This window comes from Diadema antillarum, unplaced genomic scaffold, assembly GCF_040938485.1.
Source record: "Diadema antillarum isolate AM-2024a unplaced genomic scaffold, OU_Dant_1.0 scf00000136, whole genome shotgun sequence".
Lineage (NCBI taxonomy): Eukaryota > Metazoa > Echinodermata > Echinoidea > Diadematoida > Diadematidae > Diadema > Diadema antillarum.
The window spans coordinates 1,990,604-2,014,117 of NW_027271025.1; the positions used below are offsets into that span (position 1 = coordinate 1,990,604).

General features: G+C 39.4%; 1 protein-coding gene across 1 annotated transcript in view; it reads left to right on the forward strand.

Annotated features, from left to right (window-relative positions):
• The first annotated feature begins 222 nt into the window (after window positions 1–222).
• The window catches only part of LOC139721030 (6-phosphogluconate dehydrogenase, decarboxylating-like), a 40,120-nt gene continuing 16,828 nt past the window's right edge, over window positions 223–23,514 (forward strand). The window contains exons 1-2 of the mRNA XM_071632362.1: window positions 223–334; window positions 23,242–23,275. Of these exons, the coding sequence (XP_071488463.1) occupies window positions 321–334; window positions 23,242–23,275 (48 nt within the window). The 5' untranslated portion in view covers window positions 223–320. The remainder of the gene's footprint in view (window positions 335–23,241; window positions 23,276–23,514) is intronic.

Consider the following 23,514-nt stretch of genomic DNA (forward strand, 5'->3'; position numbering starts at 1 on the left):
ACAGTGTGCTCAGTATTTTTTTCCCAGGGAAAGCTTTTCTGGTTATGGAATGAACATGCTCGGCCAGCTTGAAACAGCTGATTGGACGTGCGCGCAATCAACATAATTAACCCCTCCCATATCATACCTCCCAGAGTTCACGCACATGTGGAGTTCCGGTGTCAACCTACCACTGCATTACACGTGAGGTACACTGTACATTCTGTGTGTGTAACAGCAGCATACTGTGATCACACCCGAGAGTCCTTCCCGAAGCGATCAGCTCAAAAGTAACGTCTTCTCCCTGTCCGCTGACAAACAACGAAGAAAATTACCTCACCATGGCTGAACCAGTGTAAGCTTCCCCCATTTATTGCTCTTTGCATTCGTATTGATAACAGCCGTAGCATATGTTTGATTTCCCTTTCGTGAAATCGCATCGTTTAGCTAATATTTTGCTCTCAAGTGGATCAACACACGTGCAGGCCGGTGCTACACGGAACGGCGCTTCCGTGGATGCCCAGCCCTGCCCTAGGTAGTACTGTAGTAGGCCCGTCTCACACGTATAACGTATTGTACGTAGCTCAGCTGGCTTTCCCTGGGAACCCGGGGCTTGGTTTCTCCGTTCAGGCTCTTTGACTATGGTCTATTGTTGGTATCGCGACGATTTTCGACATTGAACACAACCAGACCACTGTTCGACCTGCCGAAAGGAGGACATTAGGCCTAGCACTCAACTTTAGGAGGACATTGTAATAGAAAGAGAGCATCTGTGATTAAATATAAATATGAATCTATGATCAAAAGATAGTGCCTGATTTTTTCTTCTATAATTTATCTAATTTACATTCTATAGAATAGATCTAGACCTAGAAAAAATTCATTGTAGGTCCTACATGGGTATTTATTGGTAACCCTGGAATAGTTTAGCAAACAAATGGATAGATGCACCCAGTGTCTACGACTTTGAAATTGGTTTAGAAACTCTAGATAAGCTTTGCCTTTGTTGGAATGACGAACCCACCCAGTTCCAAGTTTGACACCATCCCACCTCTGGCCATGACCTAACTACACGCAGCGCTGGCGACAGCGCTGCACCTCTTTTCCTTCGCGGACGTTGTTATCGTTCACTGTTTCCTTCATGAATATCTTTATTAATCGTGGAAAACTAAAATATAAGGAATTATCGTAATCTATGACCATCATTCAATAACTGGTATGCGATTTTTTGTTTAATTACGTCTAAAACTTACCGAAATCTATGGCTGAAATCAGGTCTGTAAACGTCCTTACTGCTTCACTCCTCATCTGCGTGTTATATGAATGGCATTCACTCTCGTATACTACAACGTAGGTAGTCGGGGCGGAAGTGATGAGATAGTCGGATGACCCCGACTAAAAAAGTTCAAATCATTGCCGGTGCAGCACGCGCGGATCTACTACAAGCTTTACGTAACACATGAAACGCACGGGCGCACGGGCGTACGTAAAAAGCAACCACTTCTGAATGCGCATGCGTAGTAGTTTGTTGCTTTTGTGAAGCTCTCGAAGGAAAAGATGCCACCGCACGATCTACTCCGAAAAATTCAACAATAAGGTCTGGATACCAACAAAACGCCGAATTCAACTCAACCATCAGGAAAATACGCTGTAGGTAAGTGTTGCAAATTATATTACTCTTAAAATCATACAAAATAAAAGGTATTTTATGTGATTTTGCCGTCAATAGTGACGGTCGTTTACAACGTTGAAACACTAACACATGTCAGACCCTGTGCGCAGCACAGTGTCTGGTCAGGCTAGCCATGACCATGCAAGCTTACATGTGTTGTGTACATGAAGTCTTAAGAAGGACCAAATCTGGACCTGAATATAGAGTAAAGCCCCCAGTTTTCAGCCGGCCTCCAGAATCCAGACATTTATCACTTATCGCAAGCCAGCAAATTCTACTGTCACAACACATGCATATCACATCATTTCACATACTTGCACAGTTGTTCACAACAGGAAAGTGCCGCAGTCACCTCCAAATATCCATCTAAAATCTTGAATTTCACCATCGAAAACATAGAATCGGCGCAACTTTTCCAAAGCATGTGCATATTAAGTCCCGCATAAAGAATCGGGGTCGCCGAAAAAGCACTAAAAATTGAGATTATATGCCGTTCTGTCGTGGGATTTTTTGCTTAAATCGCAATCTCAGAGTGTGATTGTACGCTCAAAAACGCAACAGAAAAACAAAATCTGCGTATGTGCCGATGCGCTATGCAGTGACTAAATGTACAGGGGTTGAATGCAAGTGTCGACTCGCCAGAATTCAGACACCAACGGGTGCTGCAACGTCCCTGATCCAACCTTGTGCCGACAAGGTTAAAGGCGCAGCACATTTTTCAGCGGCCTTGTACACGCATTGACATTGAACGTGCATAGCGCACATCCGGATTCTGGAGAGGCCTGACGGATTCTGGTAGATTATCAAGGTGGTTATTTTTTGGGATTTTGTGAAATTTTATGATGGTCTTTTAACAAAATCTAACATTGAGATAAAAGTAGTTTAATATATATTCAATACACATTGTTGTAGTTTTTGTTTGTATTATTTGAGTTGAACAAATATTGCAGAAAAGTAAAGACCCGAATTCATGAAAGTGGTACAATCTTTGTCCATGGTTTAAACTATGACAAAGACATAGGGCGCCAAGTGTCGCATGGACAAAGACATAGGGCGCCAAGTGTCGCATGGCCTATTTCGTTATGAAATCTGTCATTTCATTATGAAATGTTAACATTTCGTCGACGAAATGACTGATTTCGTAACGAAATAGGCCATGCGACACTTGGCGCCCGATAAAAAACTGCGGTCTTTGTCCATGGTGTAGATTGTACCACAAACCTTAGTGAATTTGGGCCAGAGTGTCCGAAAACTGGTGGTTTTACTGAGAGGCTTAACTGCGTTCAGAATCATCCATAGGTATTCATAGGTAGGTAATGTAGGAATTGCCAGGTATTCTGGTTTACGGGAGTTGGAACGAATGCAGAAATAAGGTGAACTGATCCATACAATGTCAGTGCATCGCACGTCACACTACCAGTGACTACAGTTATGTAATGTAGTTCACAGCCTACTAGTACATCAAAACAGTATCTTCCATGATATGAAGAGTTTTGGGAGGGGTCAGGGGAACCAGAGAGGTACACGGATGTACTAGGCGAGCTATAGATCCACCTCCTTTTGTGTGAAGCAAGGCTGGATGCCTGGATGTAGGGAGTGTGAATTAGGTTGCTGTTGCCCCGCCGATGTTCCTCATTCTCTGCAAATTAAAATCATCCTTATTTCTTTTTCCCAGCCTTTCCTTTTGTAGATGATATTATACTAACTATGAGCGATCGTACAGTTGATCAGTGACAAGTATTTTGGAATTAATGTTCCAGAGGTTATTAGAGTAATTACCGGTATAATTTATATAGCAAATGAGAATCTCTCATTTATATCTCCCCTCTCAGTTTGTTTGCCATACATGTGCCATCCTACATGGTATAATGTAGATGAAAAATACCACTAATTATAATACATTGTATGTACACGTCGTCATACAGCGACACATTGTTTTGAAGGTTTTCCAGCTCATAGGTCATTACAACAAATTGTGTGCAAAGACCCAAAGTTTTCTGAAACCAAGCCTAATTTATTTCTTTATGGGGGATTATGTGGCCTGGCTGCTATGCTTGAAACAACTTGAGTTCAGTATCTCAGTGCCACATTGCAGGTCCTGTAATGTTGGAAGAAATGATTATTGTACACATTGGATGGAAGGGCTTGACAATATCCCTTTTGTTGTACATTGTAAATCCGGATGGCCACGTATTGGGCTCACCTCAGATTTGCTTAGTCATGCTAGTAGTAGAGGTGGGCTATAGAGGGTCAATTTTAGGTCATATTTTCAGAACATGCTCATCACACCTTAGTTTGATGACTTTTTGCCTACTGACACCATTTTTGAAAAAAAGAACGAAAAAAATGCAAAATCCGGGGTGCCCCAGCCGAAATCGTAAAAAATCCAAGATGGCCGCCGTTTTGGCTTTAAAAAGACATTTTTGGCTATAACTCAGCTATTTTTTGGTCTATTGTGATGGTTTTGGTGTCTAACCCCATGTTTTAGGGGTCAAGGAAATGGATTATCATGATAATTTTAGTGAAAAACCTAAGCTTCTACATGAAACTAACCTTTTTCCCATATTTAGGGTTAAATTTCCTTCTCCTTTACCCCTACCCCAACTGCCATTTTTTGCTTCCCCCCCCCTTTTTTTTAAGTCATGTTAACTACCATACTTTTAATAACAAGTTCTAGCAATCCATTTTTTTTTTTTCTACCGACAATACAGCAAGAAATATACAAATAACTTACGGTATACATGTATGTGTCATGCCAATACTGGTATGTGGCTGGTGCATTCAGAATGCATGGTAACTGTGGAACCAGTATTAAATACTGTATGTGCTTTATAGTGTCCATTAACATTTTGGTCCTAAGACCTTTAATAATATTAACAAATAAATATAATAATAAATAATAACAAATAACTTACATTATACATGGTTTACATATGTGTCATGCACATATCGGTATATAGTGTGGCTTGTGCATTCAGGATGCATGGTACATTGTAACAGAAGCCAGTGCTTATACTCTATCTGCTTTGTAGTGCTGATAAACATTTGGTATTCAGACCTGTAGTGCATGACACATATGTAAACCATGTATAATGTAAGTTATTTGTATTTCTTGCTGTATTGTTGCAAGAAAACACCATATTGATAGCTAGAACTTGTTATTAAAGGACAAGTTCACCTTCATATACATGTGGATTGAGTGAAGGCAACAATATTAGTAGAACACATCAGTGAAAGTTTGGGGAAAATCCGACGATCCGTTCAAAAGTTATGAATTTTTAAAGTATCTGTGCAATCACTGCTGGAGGAGAAGACTACTAGAGTGTATGATGTCACATGCGTACAACAATATAAGGAAAATAAAAAGAGAATTTCACAAAACTTGACTTTTTGAATAAAGTGCACATTTCTTCGACATGTTGCCGACTTATGTTAGGGGTAATATTATTTCCCCTGACTTCTGAAAGAGAGAAGTCGAGTGTTCTTTTATTATGTGAGAAAAGTGAGAATATCTTGAATTTTCTTTATACTTTCTTTATATAGTTGTACTCATATGACATCACAAGCTATAGTAGTCTTCTCATCCAGCCGTGACTGAGCAGAAACTTCAAAAATTCATAACTTTTGAACGGATTGTCCGATTTTCCTCAAACTCTCATTGATGTGTTCTACTAATATTGCTGCATTTACTCAATCCACATGTCTATGAAGGTGAACTTGTCCTTTAAGAGTATGGAAGTAGTTAACATGACTTGAAAAAAATACGGAAAAAAGTGCAAAATATGGCGGTTGGGGTAGGGTTAAAGGAGAAGGAATATTTATTATTATATCTATTTATTTATATTGTTAAAGGTCTTAGGACCTAAATGTTAATGGACACTATAAAGCAGATACAGTACAATACTGGTTCCACAGTTATCATGCATTCTGAATGCACCAGCCACATGACCAGTATTGGCATGACACATACATGTATACCGTAAGTTATTTGTATAAGTATTTCTTGCTGTATTGTCGGTAGTAAAAAATAAACAGATTGCTAGAACTTGTTATTAAGAGTATGGTCGTTAACATGACTTGAAAAAAATACGGAAAAAAGTGCAAAAAATGGCGGTTGGGGGAGGGGTAAAGGAGAAGGAAATTTAACCCTAAATATGGGTAAAAGGTTAGTTTCATGTAGAAGCTTAGGTTTTACACTTAAATTATCATGATAATCCATTTCTTTGACCCCTAAAACATGGGGTTAGACACCAAAATCACCACAATAGACCAAAAAATAGCCGAGTTATGGCCAAAAATGTCTTTTTAAAGCCGAAACGGCGGCCATCTTGGATTTTTTACGATTTCGGCCGGGGCACCCCGGATTTTGCATTTTTTTCGTTCTTTTTTTCAAAAATGGTGTCAGTAGGCAAAAAGTCATCAAACTAAGGTGTGATGAGCATGTTCTGAAAATGTCACCCTCTATAGCCCACCTCTACTAGTAGATATGAGTACCACATTGTACATGTATAGCACTCTGAATAAACATTTAGTTTTGGATTCTGAAGAAAAATGACTTAGCCATTTTCTGCTCTTGTATGCTCTGACATGCGAGCAATTCAAATGTACAGTGTATGATCATAAAAAAACCAAAACAAAATATTTGTGGCCTTGTATCTATGAGGCAATGAAACAGCAGAAGAAATATTTACATTTTTTTTTTTTTTTTTTTTTTTGGGGGGGGGGGATTAGATTCTGCAAACTTTATTGATAAGCAGTGGTAAAGTCAGAAATGTGCAAAGACGTATTCCACTATTTAAATTATCAGATATTTCTATCCCAAGAGGTGTGGGCATATAATGGAAGTTACTTTGTAGAATATGAGGCTGGTGTAAAATGTGCAAGTGTACAACATTGTGTCGTTAGGGAATGAGATTTGGCTAGATGCTAATATAAAACTTCATTTTTGTCGTAGAGGAATTGGTAGAAAACTACTTGAGGCAGTAACTGTATTCACACCTTATTTGCAATGCCTTCTTTTTTATGAATGAGAAACCTTCTTTTTTTTCAACTGTATGTGATATTACTTTCGAAATCGTCCTTGTAAGGTCTTGCTTATAGGCATTTAGCCATGAAAATGCAGAATAAACATGATGGATATGTACATTTAGTATGTACAGTGTAGCCCACATTTTCAAGCATAGCAACACTGCAGTATTTAATACTTCCTTGTTGAAGGGTCTGCACTCTTTACAGGAAGAAAAGAAAAAGAGATTGTTGAGGGAGAGAGAGAGAGGAATGAATGAATGAGGAAGAAGGGAAATCACCAAAGTCAATCAAATAGTTACCCTGAAATGGAATGTGCAGGCTACGGTCTTCCCGCATTGTATACAAAGTTTGTATCACTGCCCCTGTAGACAGTCATGCAGTTTGGTACTCAATGGTAACAATGCGTTGTCTTGGCTGAGTGGTTTCTGGTTAAAGGGGTCTGTTCTTTCCTATGGCATGCTGTAAAAAGGAGTTTCTTATTTTGTACGTGGATCTGATTGCCTTGTCCTTGTTGCTGATTTTTTTAAAGCATTTTGTAGGTGTGTCCCTAGTGTGACTGTACTTTCTTGAGTCCAGATACAAAATAAACATGGTGGTATACATGTATTAGTACTATAGACGAGGGTGCAGTCTATTTCACATCAAATGATGATGATGGGTTATGATGTGATAGGCAAAGAGAAAGAGAAAATGCATTATTTTGGCATACTGGCAAATGCTGGGCCAGTTGTAAAATACAATGCAGATACATTTGTGCACAACACCTATAATAATATTATGGATTAAAGACAGGTACAGTGTGTTTGGTAATTTATTTTCCGAGGAGCTACTAACACTTTAGAACTGTATTTTTGTTGCTTTGCTGGGATAGGTATTTCTCAATCTCTGTGTGCAAAATGTGACCATCGTGGAAACACATTCCTTGTGAAGGTTATTGGGTTTTTTTCTCGAAATTTTTTTTTTTTTTTTCCTGGGCAGCATAACAACTTGGCTTTGCATTGTAGATTGAATTGTTCATAGTACTCTGTATGTACAGAGTTTGTGCCCTTTGGCAATAGCAAAAGGATTGTTGAAATCAATGTGAATTAAACTCAAATAACAACTTTTCTGGTTTCAAGAGGAAAAATATAAATGTCATAAAGCAACTTTAGCTTAGGTCATGAAACATCAAATTTTATTGTACAGTTATCAGTAACTTGCGTGTAAATGAAATGCACATATCTACTTGGAATCTAAACACAAAAGTGTATATATGGGGTATAAGTTTTCTTCAATTTGTCTCCCTCTGTACAAATGAATTTGTAATCTTGATCTCAACTGCTGATCTACATTTTTAACAAACATGTCAGAAAAAAAGGAACCGGTAGATGACACATTAGATTCCCGCTGGTTCTATTCACCCCTCTGCAAAAATCTCTTGCTTTCAGTTGATAAATATACTTTGTCCCATTGGAACTGAAAACACACAAACACACTGACGTACATTGTACGCGTAATCCACATCACTTCAAACTCATATTGCATGCATTTTAATTTCGCGAATTTCGAGAGCGCCAAGATTCGCAAAATTAAAATTCATGCGAAAGTTCTTGTCTACAAGACTATATTCATTAGGTGCCAGTGGCAATTCGCAAAGTTTTCATGCCAACAAAAAGGCCATCGGCTCCAATTCGCGAAAATTTCATGCTGTGAATATATGTTTTACAGTAGATCTAATCTAGGTGACACTTGGAAGAAGTGGACCTACTGAGTATTTTGTTTTGTGGAGCTAGTCAGCATCATGCGATGTAAGCAATTAAGCATACATGTACATGTACTGAACATCAAAACTTTCCTAATTTATATTTATAATCACTAGCATTTACTTTTTGTTTTGTGTCTGATGGCATGATAAAAGTCAAGGAAGAATTTGCCATGCACTTAAAGCAATGATTATAAAATTCACACCTGAACAAATTAGCTTGGTAGTGTTGCCATTAGCTACATTGTATGTTGTACAGGGTACTTCGGTTATGACAAACACTGTGCAGTTATAATGAAATTTTTGTTATAATGAAGTAAAAATTCAGGCCCCAAAAGTCTTTAATCTTTAAATATACTTTATTTGTTTGGCTATAATGACATTTTGTAATAACATGAGTGACCTGTGCTTTTGTACGGAGTTGGATCCCTTTGAAATGGTCTTCTGTGAGATCTCTGTGACATATCTTTATGCATCAATCACAAAATGCACTTTCAGAGAACTCTTTGCAGATTGTAAATTCAGGACTGTGCAAAAGACTCCACAAAGTTTTCCTGTTCCAAGTTTGTAAAAGTTGCTGAATGAGGAAGCAATTTTGAGTACCGGGTGAATTGCACACCTCAGCTACTACATGTACATCCTGTTTGCTTAAATTATTTATGTCCCTGTTCAATACCCTGTACATAGTCTGTGATCAAACAAAAGAAATGTTTTAAAAGTCCTGTATGCAAGCAGCTTCTGTTTGTGTGTGCAGCCGGATGAATGAAAAGTTCAAATAATGCCATTACTCCGTTCAGTGTACACATGTATGAAGTCACTTTAGTGAACCAGGAATAATTTGTAAGCAAGATTTTTGCATAATTGTAATGGCAATCATTAACAAGCCTTAGCCCAGTCGATTTATGTATTAGTACTACTACATTATGTGCAGTGTGTAACATTATTATACATGTTAAATGTATGAATATCTACACAAATGCAAAACTCTCTATCAAATTGTATGTAGTCATTTTCTTGATGGAAAAAAAAACAACTGCCCTATCCTCAGGTAATTTATGCTGTGTTTTCTACCTGATATCCGCAAAAAATGATGACCTGTAAACAGAAGTAAACAACTGGGGTTACGAACTAAAAATGTTGTTGAAAGTATATTTGTATGAACCCCCCCCAAAAAAAAAAAGAAAAAAAAAAAAAGAAAAAGAAAGAAGAAGTTTACTGGAAGATTGACTGCTACTTGAGTTTCAGTACTCCAAATTTAACACTACACCTGACATGTACACTTAAAGTCATAAAGTGTGCCACCATTATCTTTGTAATTACTTTTACAGTAATGTCATTCTTGGTCAGGTTGTATTGAAATTATCAACCAAGGTAACAGAACATAGGCTAAATCCTAGATTCCATAAATTTTCTTTGATAAAGATTTACATTAGAAGTTTGAATGGCATTCCTCATACAGAACAAAAGAATATTGATTTACGTGAGTGTATTTTTATTTTTTGATTGACAGATTCTTAGTTACAATTACACTTTCATTTTCATTATTTTTTCAATTTGAGCGCATCGGTATGATATTTATGGGCTTAAGGTAGATTAACCAGATTCGTAACTTTGACAATGGATTTGCGTATTGATAGGATGCTCTTTTCAGTATTGCCATTGCAATGTGGTTAGAGTCAAACAGGACAGACCTTGGACACATATTTGTCACGGTGACAGTGCACTTTGTGCTACCGCTATAAGATTAACAAATGAGTGGATGATTTGACTGAATTTCATTCAGCAAACTGGGGGTGAGATAGCACAATGTTTGTTTAAGGTGTGTATGCAGTGGCAAATAAAAAGATATATGTTTGAGTTCATTCTAGGGTAAAATGATCTGTTGCCTAAAGGCAACCTATGACCATGGTAGAAGGAAAACTAAATATTAAAAACTCTTCTTGTGTTAGAGAGGTGTACAATGATGATAGGAGTGATTTGTTTAAATTCTATAGCATTTTTCTACCAGATGATCCTTAAAGCTCATGAAAATATATTCCTCCAGTCACTGAAACAAAGACTCATGTACCACTGTACATTTTCTACATCCATAGGGATAGTGATTTTCTGTTCAAAAGAAGGCTTTGTCCATTTCAACGAATCGAGGATTTCATTACACCTTGACTGAAAAACAGTCTATTCCATTTTGCTCTAGACTTTGTACACGTAACAAAAAAAAAAAATTAAAGTCAATTGTATACAAATGTAGCTGCTTTCCAATTTTTTGGAGCTCTGTAAAAAAATTTTGGGTGTCAAGGAAATTAGAATTTTTCTCAAGTTATGTTAACACACACCCGAAATTAACTGTTTTAAAAAATAAATTTTTGCAAAGCAGGGTGAAAACTAATCATTCTTGTGCAGAGACACATGAAAATCACATACTATTGCGATATTCATCATAATGCAAAAATGAGGCCATCTTGATTTTTTTTAACCATCATGGTAGTTTGCTTTGCACAGTGTGTGTAAACAGCATGCAAAAGAAAAGAAAAACAAAACAAAACAAAAAAGTAAGATTTTTAACCCCATGATGCAACTCGCCACACTACACGTTTGTACTGTAGGTCAGGGCGAGTCTACGGGAAAGAGAAACACTGATCAATATTTAGGCATGCATGGTTGAGAGATTTAAAGTGCTACGCTTGCAGCCGAATTATTTCTTTAGGCCAGTTGTGATTGGCAGTGAATAAACTTGATTTTTGTATTGTGATCTGAAAACTGATAAATCATTAGTGTGAACAGTAAAGCCTTCCTTCCCAGGGAAGCGTCCCAGCCAGACCTAGCTCTTTGTTGTGCACATAGTGTTTTTTTTCAACCACAACAATGTTCAACTTCCTTCTGGGTACGTGGTATGTGTTCATACACTGTTTTCTCAGCCCTAGGCTGTGGTGGACTTCACATGAAAGGATTGATGTTTTAAAGGGACTGTTCAGTTCTGGTTGAGGTGAGGATTTAGCTTTTAATCTTTTGCGAGATATTCAGAAACCACTCTGTGAGATGTCAAAGAGCGTACAATTCTAAGGGGAATCAAAAGTTTATTTGATGAAAATCGGTTTTGTAATGACTGATCGAGATATAAATTCAAAAACAAGGTGAAACAAAGAGATCCTAATAAAAGGCGTGGCCTGTTGCCTTTTATTATTATCGCTTTTTTTTTATATATCTCGGCCATTTGAAAACCAATTTTCATCAAATAAACATTGAATCCTTCTTAGAATTACATGCTCTTTCATATTTTATAAGAGGTTTCTCATTATCTCACTAGGAATCTTATAAACCTGAATCCTCCCCTCAACCAGTACTGTACAGTCCCTTTAATGTTCCCATCACTGGAACCGCTCTAATGCTACCTCTGCCCGATTGAGAAAGATTTGTAATCAGCTGAAATATTTAAAAAAAAAAGAAATGAAACTTAGTGGTAATAATGCAAATTTCCTGTAGATACAGCTACAGTATTTAGTGCTTATTGATAATGATATTGATCGGGTGTCCTGGGCCTGTTACATAAAAGTTGACATCAAACATAAAAGTCAGGTGATCAAACATAAAGTCTCTGAATACTCAATTCTGATTGACTAATACCTGATTTATTAATTTCAATCAAAGAATTGAAGAAAGTGCAGCCAAAAGATCTCAAGAAAGAGATATTTTGAAGATAATATGTTGTATATTTTGTGCCAATGGGCTATCCAAAGTCAATCTTGCACATTGGAGTAGGGAAGCAACTGTGTGCGGATATTCTGAAGGCTATCTTTAGTGCCACCAAGCACTGATTTGATTGCGAACAGTCAAATGTTCGTACTCACCAGACCTTGATAAAAAAAGCTAATCATATTATCAGCCTACATTCCTGTAATTGTGTAGTCAGTAGGAGCTGGCCTTAAAGGGATGGTAGAGATTCCGTTGAGATGGAGCTTCAGGTTTTCAGTGTTTTTATGCCTCCGCCACGAAGTGGTGCCGGAGGCATTATGTTTTCGGGTTGTCCGTCCGTCCGTCCGTCCTTCCGTCCGTCTGTCCGTCCGTCTGTCCTTCCGTCCGTCCGTCCTTCCGTCTGTCCGTCCTTCCGTCCGTCCGTAATGAATTTTGTGGACAGGGTAACTACCAAAACCTTTTGAGGTATCCTAATGAAACTTGGCATGTATGTGTATTAAGGGGTGAAGTTGTGCCTATCAACTTTTGGGTGCACATGCTCAAGGTCAAAGGTCAAAAGGTCAAGGTCAAATGCTTAAAATTTTACTATTTCCCCCATATCTATGCAATGCCTGAAGATATTTTCTTGAAACTTAGTGTATACATGTACTACCCAATTAAGATTCTCTGCTGAAAGTTTGGGGTCATGAGGTCAAAAGGTCAGGGTCAAAAGGTCAAGTAAAATGTTAAAATTTCACTTTTTTCTCTGTATCTTGGAAATTGTTCAAGGTATCTTCATGGAACATAGTGTATATGCATCTACTGACTGGCAGTGGTTATCTAGGGAATTTAGGGTTCATGGGGTCAAAGGTCAGGGGTCAAAGGTCAAGGGCAATACTTCAAAATCTTACTATTTTCCTTATATTTATGCAATGCCAGCAGGATATTTTTTTTTTAGACTTGATGTATCATGTCTAACCCAATAGAGATTCTCTGGGATTTTTTTTTGCCAAGAAGGTCAAAGGTCAAAGATCAAGTGAAAGTGCTGAACTTACTTTTTTCTCCATATCTCGGAAGTGGCTCAAGTTATCTTGAAACTTAGTACATGCTGAATTTATGTATGTTCTGCTTGACAGTGCTTCTCTTATAAATCAAAGGCCAGATGAAAATGATAACAATTTACTGTTCAATACAGAAATTGCGCTTTTTCTCCATACCTTGAAAATTACTCAGTGCAAAAACTTGTGAAATGGTCAAAGTCAAGTTAAAGTTCTTAAATCCCCAAATACATGCTCTCCTATTCATCCAATTAAACATAGGTCAAGGAAGGTAAACATTCAATACATTTGTGACAAACATGTCATTTTAATATTTTGCCAATTTTGTGAAAATGTAATCACACATTCTCCACATGTACTATAGACCTATTAGGAGAATCATGCATTATGGCGGAGGCATACCAGTCACCATAGCGACATTTCTAGTTTGATGATGATTTCTTGAGATAATGAGAAACCTCTTATGAAATATGAAAGAGTATATCATTCTATTAAAAGAGGAATTCAGAAATTGAAGTATGTTGCTGTGTCATACCAAGGATCTCATTTAATAGTGGACCATCCTGGTTGAAATTGACTTTATTTTACATCATCAGAACAGACAACCTGGAGAATAGTGTTGGGTAAGGTCTATGGTATTATCTTTGATAAGAACCCTTCTGTGAAGAATGGATGTTCATACTCAATTGGATAAATTCATCCATTTTTCTTCAACCATCATGCCCAAAACACATTTGGCAGTCATTGGTGATTGCTAGTACCCATGGAAATCTGTCATTGTTAGTCCCTGTGGAGCCGGGAAATGTGCAAACGCCGGGAAATGTGCAAACGCCTGGAAATGTGCAAACGTCTCGCCGGGAAATGTGCAAACGCCGGGAAATGTGCAAACGTCTTGCCGGGAAATGTGCAAATCTCTACATTTCATCAACGGGAAATGTGCAAACGTGACGCCGGGAAATGTGCAAATGTTCAATTTTGCCGGGAAATGTGCAAAACGTCGCCGGGAAATGTGCAAACCATTCATTTCACCTATATCATGTAGAGATGGAAGAGAAACTCTCAATCAAGGCTGCGCACGAACCGTTACCATCTTTACCACCTGTCTTAGCGACCATCTGTCTTTTTATGCCTCCGCCACGGAGGCATTATGTTTTCGGGTTGTCCGTCCGTCCGTACGTACGTACGTCCGTCCGCTTTCGTTTACGCGATAACTTGAGTAATATTGACTGGAATTTTACCAAACTTGGTTCAAGTATAAAGTATGATGGGGCAATTATTTGATAAGATTTTGGATGAAATCGGCGTAAGGTCAGAGGTCAAAGGCCAAGGTCAAATCATGAAATTGTATCCGTTTACGCGATAACTCAAGACTGGATCGAGCAAATTTCACCAAACTTTGTCGGAGGATGATGTATGACGGGGCAATTACTTGATAAGTTTTCTAGTGAAATCAGACAGAGGTCAAAGGTCAAAGATCAAGGTCAAATCCTAAAATTTATCTGTTTACGTGATAACTCAAAACTGGATGAAGCAGCTTTCACCAAACTTGGTCCAAGGATGATGTATGATGGGACAATATTAGTTGAGTAGATTTTAGTGACATTGGCAAGAGGTCAAAGGTCAAAAGGTGAAGGTCAAATGCTAAAAATGTTGCTATTTCCCCCATATCTATGCAATGCCCGAAGGTATTTTCTTGAAACTTAGTGTAGACATGTACTTCTGCGTAAAGATTCTCCAAAGAGAGTTTCATAACATAAGGTCAAAGGTCAAAAGGTCAAAGGTGAGGGGAAAATGTTGCAAGATCACTTTTCTCGCAAATGGTTCAATGAATCTTCATGGAACTTGGTGCATACGCATGTACTGACTGACAGGGATTATCTAGGGAATTTAGGGGTCGTGGGTCAATAGTCAGGGGTCAAAGGTCAAGGTCAACTCCTCAAAATTTTACTATTTCCCTCATATACTAGTATATGCAATGCTTGCATTATTAGTTTTAAAACTTAATATATACGTGCATTACCTAATGGAGATTCTCCGGGAAATTTCCAGCCAGAAGGTCAAAGGTTAAGGGTCAAGGGCCAGGTTTCAATGCCCCCCCCCCAAAAAAAAAAAAAAAAAAACTATTTTGTACTCTAATTACATTCTTCTTCCATACCTTGGAAATTATTCAATGCATAAACTTATAAAAGGGTCCGTCAGAAGTCAAGTAAAAATTCTCAATTCCCTAAATATGTGTACCTGCACTCTTAGACAATTATAGCAAACCCAGTTCAAGGAAAGTGAACATTCAAGATATTTCTGACAAACCTGTCATTTCAATATTTTGCCAGTTATGTGAAACTGTCATCACACATTGTGAAGACATTGTACTATACACCTATTGGTAGAATCATGCATTATGGCGGAGGCATCAGTCGCCATAGCGACATTTCTAGTTTTTTATTACATTTTCAGCATTTTCTTGCAAACCCTAAAACGATTTTTCACCAGATTTGGCAGATAACATCTTAATGGTGATATGATCGTAATTTGTCAAAATGAGCCCCCCCCCCCCCCCACACACACACACCAGTCCTAAGGAGGGGGGGGGGGAGGAGTTGAAGCCTCAGAGTCCCTATACCATGTATAAACGCTTGATTTTTTTTTTCTTCATCTGTCGAACCGAAAAAGAAAGAGCTAAGTTAGTGCTATGAAGACATTAATGACTAAAATTTCATGTTTGATTATGGCGGACCCAGGGGTGCCCTGATCGGGGTGAGGGGGAGGAAGGGGATTTTCCACATTTATAGCACATTCTCGAAAAATCTAGGACGGATTTTCACCCAACTTGTGAAATACAGTCATATTTATGGTAATATAATCTTGATTTGTTAAAATGCGCCCCCCCCCCATCGCCGAAGGGGGGGGGGGGATTAAAGCTTCACTTTTAACATCCCAAAAATCTGGATTTTTTTTTTTAAATCTTCTTCTGTCAAACCGAAAAAGATAGAGCTAAGTTAGTGCTATGAAGACATTAACGTGATTAATGAATGAAATTTCATGTTTGATTATGGCGGATCAAGTGGTGCCCAGATCGGGGGGGGGGGGGGGGGGGGGGGGAGGGTGATGGGTGGCGGGGGATATTCCACATTTTTAGCATCTTCTTGAAATATCTATGAGGGATTTTCCCCAAACTTGACAGATAGCAAGATTATGGTAATAATTATGATCTTAATTTGTTAAAATGAGCCCCCCTCCCCCCACCGCCGAAGGGGGGGGGGGGGGGGACTGCGGGGGGTTGAAGCTTCAACGTCCCTAAACTCTGGAATTTAATCTTCTTCTGTCAAACCGATAAAGATAGAGCTAAGTTAGTGCTATAAAGACACAGCGTTAATGAATGAAATTTCATGTTTGGTTATGGCGCGGATCAAGGGGTCTCCAGATCGAGGGGGTGAGGGCAAAGAGAGGAATTTTCCACATTTTCAGCATCTTCTTGAAAAATCTACGACAGATTTTCACCAAAATTGGCAGATTGCCTCTTTACGGTGATATGCACTTAATTTCTTAAAATGAGCCCCCTCCCATACACACACACACACACACACACACACACACACACACACTGCTTAAGGGGGGGTTGAATTTTTTTTATCTTCTTCTGTCAAACCGGAAAAGAGAGCTTAGTTAGTGCTATGAAGACATTAATGGCTGAAATTTTATTTCACGTTTGATTGTGGCGGATCGAGGGGTGTCTTTATCGGGGGGGGGGGGGGGGGGGTTGAGGGGGAGGAGGGGGATTTTCATATATTCTGCATCCTCTTGAGAAATCTTTGACGGATTTCCCCCGAACGTGGGAGGTAGCATCTCTACGGTAATAGAATCCCACTTTGTTCGAAGGGGCAACAAGTCCAAGTTGTTCCCCTTCCCCAAAGCTTGGGATAAGACCAGGGTAGCCCCCACGTCATATAGCAAGCAGAAGTGAAATTTCATCAAAGTATAGATCTACCTTCTAAAAATGTGATAAGATTGTGTTCTATTACTCTTGGTTGTATAGAAAATTTCTTTAAAACGTATGTACTCCGGTTTTTTTTTCATATGTATAGGGTTTTCAATAAAATTCTGAATTCCACCCGAACGACCCCATCCCCCTCGTGTTGGTCCCTTTCAAGTTCAAGGGGCGGAGATGAGGTGGGGGGGGGGGGCTCCATCTCCTCCCACTTTAGGGGTTGGGGCAGTGCTCATTTAGACAATTTGAGGTCATATCACCAGATAAATACGCTACGCTACGTTTCAAGCTTGGCAAATATCTATTATATAAGGGTTTCAAGAAGAAGCTGAATATGTGACAAATCCGCCTCCGCCGCACTTAACATTAATATTCATGAATTAACTTAACATAACAGGCACCAGCACTCTTATTAGCTCCATCATTTTTGTATAGAAGGTTTTTTTAATCTTATTTTTTTTAAGCTGATATATAATTCTATTATCCGAGGGATGCGTCTTGAGTTTTCAGGAAAAAGACAAAAAATGTGAAAATTAAGCCTCCTTCCTACCCACTCACCTTTTTGGGCATCCCTTCATCTGTCATTGTAAACTTGAGCCTACATCATGCATTAACTGTATTTACAGTACTATCACCATAAAGATGCTATGGCCAAGTTTGGTGAAAATTCGTCATAGATTTTTCAAGAAGAAGGAGAAAATTTTGAAAATCCCCCTCCTCCCCCTGGTTACAGCTCGTTATTCCGAAGGTTCGTTATTCCGAAGGCTCTTTATTCCTAACATTCGTTATTCCGAACGTTCATTGTTCCGAATTTCATTTACGGATTAACCAGTCTTCGGAATAACGAACCTTCGGAATAACGCCACAAATTTTCGGATTAACGAACCCTTTTTCATTTTCGGATTAACGAACCTCTAGGTATGGGGACTTTGCGTATTTCGGATCAACGACTCTTTGGAATAACGTACCTTCGGAACAGTGAACCTTCGGAATAACGAACAGCACCCCCTCACCCTCACCTACCCCCGATCAGAGCACGCCTAGACCCGCCATTATCAAACATGAGATTTCGGTCATTAATGTCTTTACAGCACTAACTTTTTCGGTTCGACAGAAGTAAAAAAAAAAATCAAGAGAATAGGGACTCTGAGGGTTCATCCCCCCCCCCCTCCTCGTCGGCGGGGGGGGGGGGGGGGGGGGAGGGGGATTCAATTTACAAAATTAAGATCGAATCACCATATATATACTATCTGCCAAGTTTGGTAAAAATCCGTCATATATTTTACAAGACTATGCAGAAAATGTGAAAATCCCCCTCACACCCCTTATTAGCGCACTCCTGGACCCGTCATAATCAAACCTGAAATTTTAGTAACTGTAGTGTCTTCATATACGTAGTTCCATATTCTTCGGTTCAACAGAGAAGATTACAGATTCCAGAGTTTAGGGACCTAAAACTTCAACTCCTCTTCCCCCCCCCCCCCCCCCCCCCTTGGCTGTGGGAGGGGGTGGAGCTCATTTTACCATATAAGACCATATCACCGTAAAGATGGTATCTGCCAAGTTTGGTGAAAATCCTTTCCTTGGGATTTATCAAGAAGATGCAGTAAATGTGGACAATCCCCCTCCTCTCCATCACTTCCCCTCCCCCCACCCGCAATCAGGGCACCCCTGGATCTGCCATAATCAAACATGAAATTTCAGTCATACAAGGCACTAACTTAGCTCTTTTTTTTTGTTCGACCAGAAAAAGATTTTTAAAATCCAGAGTTTAGGGACTCTGAGGCTTCAACTCCCCCCCCCCCCCCTTTTCGGCCGGGGGTGGGGGGGGGGGGGGATTGGGGGCTAATTTCAATTCATAAAGATTATATCACCGTAATGAGGCTATCTGACAAGTTTCGTGAAAATCTGTCCTAGACTTTTCAAGAAGATACTGACAATGTAGAAAATCCCTCTCCTCCCCTCACCCCCTCCCCCGCGATCCGGACACCCCTGGATCCGTCATAATCAAACATGCAATTTCAGTCATTAATGTCTTCATAGCACTAGTTTAGGGACTCTGAGGCTTCAATTTGAAGACTCCTCCCCACTTATGGCCCCGTGCCCTGCATCCCTAGATCTGCCATTAAACGTGAACTCCTGTCATCAATATCTTTAACCCTAAAAAGGGGGGGGGGGGGAGGCGGAATCCGCCCCCCCCCTCGACGTTTCTCGCTATAAATCTGTAACGCGAGAAGGCCTCGTCGCGAGGCTTCTTGACTTTCTTCGTTCAAGTCTCGCGCAACTTTTCAGACCAAATTTGCAACGTCCGCGCATACTTTTGCGAAGCCACGCCCATTTTTGTAACGGAATGTCGCCCCAAAACGGGCACAATTTTGTGATTTTGTGTACATTTCCTATGGAAAACAATGCTCTGTCATGAAAGTCATAAAACCTGATTATTTTTACGATTAATCACTTTCATTTATTAATTTTGTGCTAATTATGGTAGAAGAGTGGTCAGTGACAATTTCCAATGAAAAAACAAAGAAAAAACAAAAGTTTAAAAACAGAGAAATACATAAGAAATCCTGAAAACAATGAAATACATAAGAATTGAAATGAGTTTTGGAAGTTTTTGTGATGTACAATTGTTGAATATGCAAAAGCAGATTTACAGATCAAAAATTAGACTCTCAATGCTTTTAATTAGGCTAAAATATCATCTTGAGCTTAATTTGCATAATTAATTAATTAGAATTAGAAATTGATTGTTTCACAAAATCTTATGACACAATCTTGAAGATTATGACGTGGGTCTCACGCATGCGAAATTTCATCGCGATCGCACCACCAATGGCCGAGATCTCATGGGGGGGGGGGGGCGGAATCCATCCCCCCCCCCCGGTCTGAGCATAGCCAAAAAAGCCCGGCCCCTTTAGTGTTAAAGAACCATCCTAGCTCATTCTTATTTGGTTATATAATGCAAGAAGAATTTCGATAATACCGTAGTTCTGGGACTTAATTGAGCCCCCCTCCCCTTTTTCGGGGGGGGGGGGGGGGGGGGTGGCTACTATATAAACAAATTGAGATCCCATTGCCATAATCGTACTACCTGCCAATTTTGTTGAAAATCTGTGAAGGATTTCATTAAGAAAATCTAAATGGTGGAAGTTCATGGGCAGTTTTGATATGGAGTTTATCTACTATCTTTATACACAATATCGCTAAAGTAAATGATTTTCACATTTCCCGGCGACGTTTTGCACATTTCCCGGCAAAATTGAACTTTTGCACATTTCCCGGCGTCATGTTTGCACATTTCCCGTTGATGAAATTTGCACATTTCCCGGCGAGACGTTTGCACATTTCCCGGCGTTTGCACATTTCCTGGCAAGACGTTTGCACATTTCCCGGCGTTTGCACATTTCCCGGCGAGACGTTTGCACAATTCCCGGCGTTTGCACATTTCCCGGCGTTTGCACATTTCCCGGCTCCACAGTCCCCTAAAAAATTCATGAATTTGGTGAAATGTATGGCTTGAAATCTGGCATGAAGTGTGTGGAGACATTTCTTCGGTGATATTTCATTCTGCGTTGTCTGCCCGAGGGCTCACACGAAATGTGCGAAAGATCTGCAGTGAAACAGTGAAAAAAGGGACAGGAGAAATTGCAGATTGAAATCTGCTACACGTCCTTTTCACTTGCCTCCCTGGGCGACTCGCCGGCCAATTCATCTAGGGAGAAATTGCGCTGCAATGTACACCACCGTGGAGCAATTATGTGTACACGTCTCCATGCATAGCTTGTGCAAAGATTAGAGGGGGGGGGGGGGGTGGGTTGTAGGTGTGGAAGGGGTGAAGAATAAGGATTATGTGCCCTCCACGCTCCTAATACCACTCATAAATTCACATCTATCGCTGCATGCTGCCGGACACTTTGTATGGGGTACGGGGAAACGTGTATGCTGTACATGAAAGTGTGTTAGTACACACTTGCGCCTACTCTGGTACTCATGGTCTCAACCACTGTGTGAAAAACCAATCTGAGGGGTCAAAAGCCTTGTGTGTGATTCTGTGAAGTATCTCAGGCAGTAGGCTTGAAAAGAGCATTTCCATCATGTATTCAAAATGAATGGTGTTTTTTTTTTTGTTCCTATATTGTAGTAATGAACCCTCTTATTCACCTGCTCTCTCCGATATCAACAGTTTCCTAGGTAGGATTTTACTGAGCATTCATCAGTTGTTGTTAGGTAGGGCACACCTCCAGCAAGCGTTGTGGTTGTTAAGGCAATCTTTTGTGCACAAAACATGCATGTACAGAAGCAGTAGATCACATATTTGTGACATAGCATTTACCTTTAGGGGATGGCTATTGAATAGTAACTGATCAGTGGGAATCAGTGGGAATGCTGGGGGATGATTGTTGCAATCGTTGTGGGATTCATTATTTTGAAAGAGTACATTGATTTATATATCTATTGTTGTGTGAAAATTATTTGCTCCAGAATGGTCTCATATTCAAGTAATGTGCAGTTCAATGTTTCCAGGTTAGCATGCCTGTACAGTGTCGGGGCGATCGTTAATGGGCCGTTATGCCCATGAAGGAAATACATGGGTATGATGAGGATCACAGTCCAGCAATGCCTGGATGAGCCTGAATAAAGTCAGGAAACAAGACTGACATTTGTGTGTGAAATGGGGGAGTGGTGTGATCTAAAACTCTACTTGATGCTACAACGTGAACACTGATACAGAAATCAGTGACGTGTGGAATATTTGGTATGGGAGTTTGACTCTCGACCAACCGAGCGCTTCGGTGAACCTCAGAATTTTTCAGCGGTGGGATCACAATGATGCTGCAAATATTTTGTTGAATTTAATGGAAGACAGACAGAAGACAAATATTAGTATGAGTGTGCATGTGTGTGTGCCTGTGTGTGTGTGTGTGTATGTGTGTGTGTGTGTACAAATCAAAGGTCAATTTTTATCACGGTTCATCACTTGCAGGATACCCAATCTGGCCAATATTGCCCTTAGACACAACATGCTAAGGACAGTTTTTTCAGGTTCTCTATGCAGATGAAATTTGCTATGCTACAGTTTGTATGTCAAATGCAGACCATTCAATATCATACACCTTTAAATATTGCAGTTATCAGAAAAAATGAGGATGTATTTTGAAAAACTGGTACTACTAAAGAGACAGTTAGATACCTTTTCTTATATCACAGTCCAAACTCATGTCAGGACATCTATCTCAAATGTAAACGTACCTCTCTTCACTGATATGCACAGTATATTGATATTAATTCAAAATCATTTGTCAAGATCATGCTGGTCTATCCCTCTGTGAAGATGCCATTCAGTAAAGAATTTTCAACTGAAGATGTCGGAGATTGTGTTTCTGAATACCCCATAGCAGGGCTGACTAGGTTGCCCTTGGCGACGAGTTGAATCGACTACATACAGTGTTAGACATGTTCATTATAGGCTTTGCATTGTGATGATTTGTATGTATTGCTTTCACACAGGGGCCTATAAGTATTATACCCCTTTTATACTTGGAGTTTATATAGCTCGCTTCAGGTCTGACCTGAAGTGAACTGAATTTGTACAATGTAGTTGGAAGTAAAGCATGTATACAGCCCCTGAATTTTCATGCTTGTGGGGAGCACAGAGGCTGATGTGAAGGAGGCAGTTAGGTTACCATAAATACTCTTGTCTCGCTTACAACTCGAGTGGTCAAGAATGGCAGTATAAAATGACTTCTGAAGTGGGAGCCACAAAAGTTATCTTGCTTCAGAAGTAAGCTGTAATCATGCACAGCGTAAAAGGGGTAGGTGCCTATAGATACCTAGATAGTGAATGTGTGCATATGAATGTGCACAGATGTACCATGTGTACAATGTATGTGTTATGGACAGGTACGCAGGTGGAGGTGGAGGGTGTTTGGCTACGATTAATGGCTTTGAGTGGCAGTGAAAGAAATCACACTGGATACAGCATTGCCTAATTCAGTGGAGATGAGAGTAAAATCATATGTGTGTACCGTTTGTAGTGAAGATCTGCAGAATAGTTATATTTCATCATAATGAAATGGAATATTTTTCATGTCTGTTTTCATTTCAGTGCTGATATTGCCTTGATTGGATTGGCCGTTATGGTGAGTGCATTCCCAATTACACTTCAGAAAATTTGAAATATTTGAAGAAAGATGAGCTAATTTCATGCCTATTTCTTTTCAGTTGCCCAAAGAAAAAGTCAAAATTCTGTTCTTACCTATTGCAGAAGATTAAAAAAAATAAAACCTGTGGATCTTACATTTGTCAACTAAAGAATGACGAAAACTCATTGAAGAAAAATCACACCCTAAAGTATGAGTAGTATGCTTGTACTGTGGAG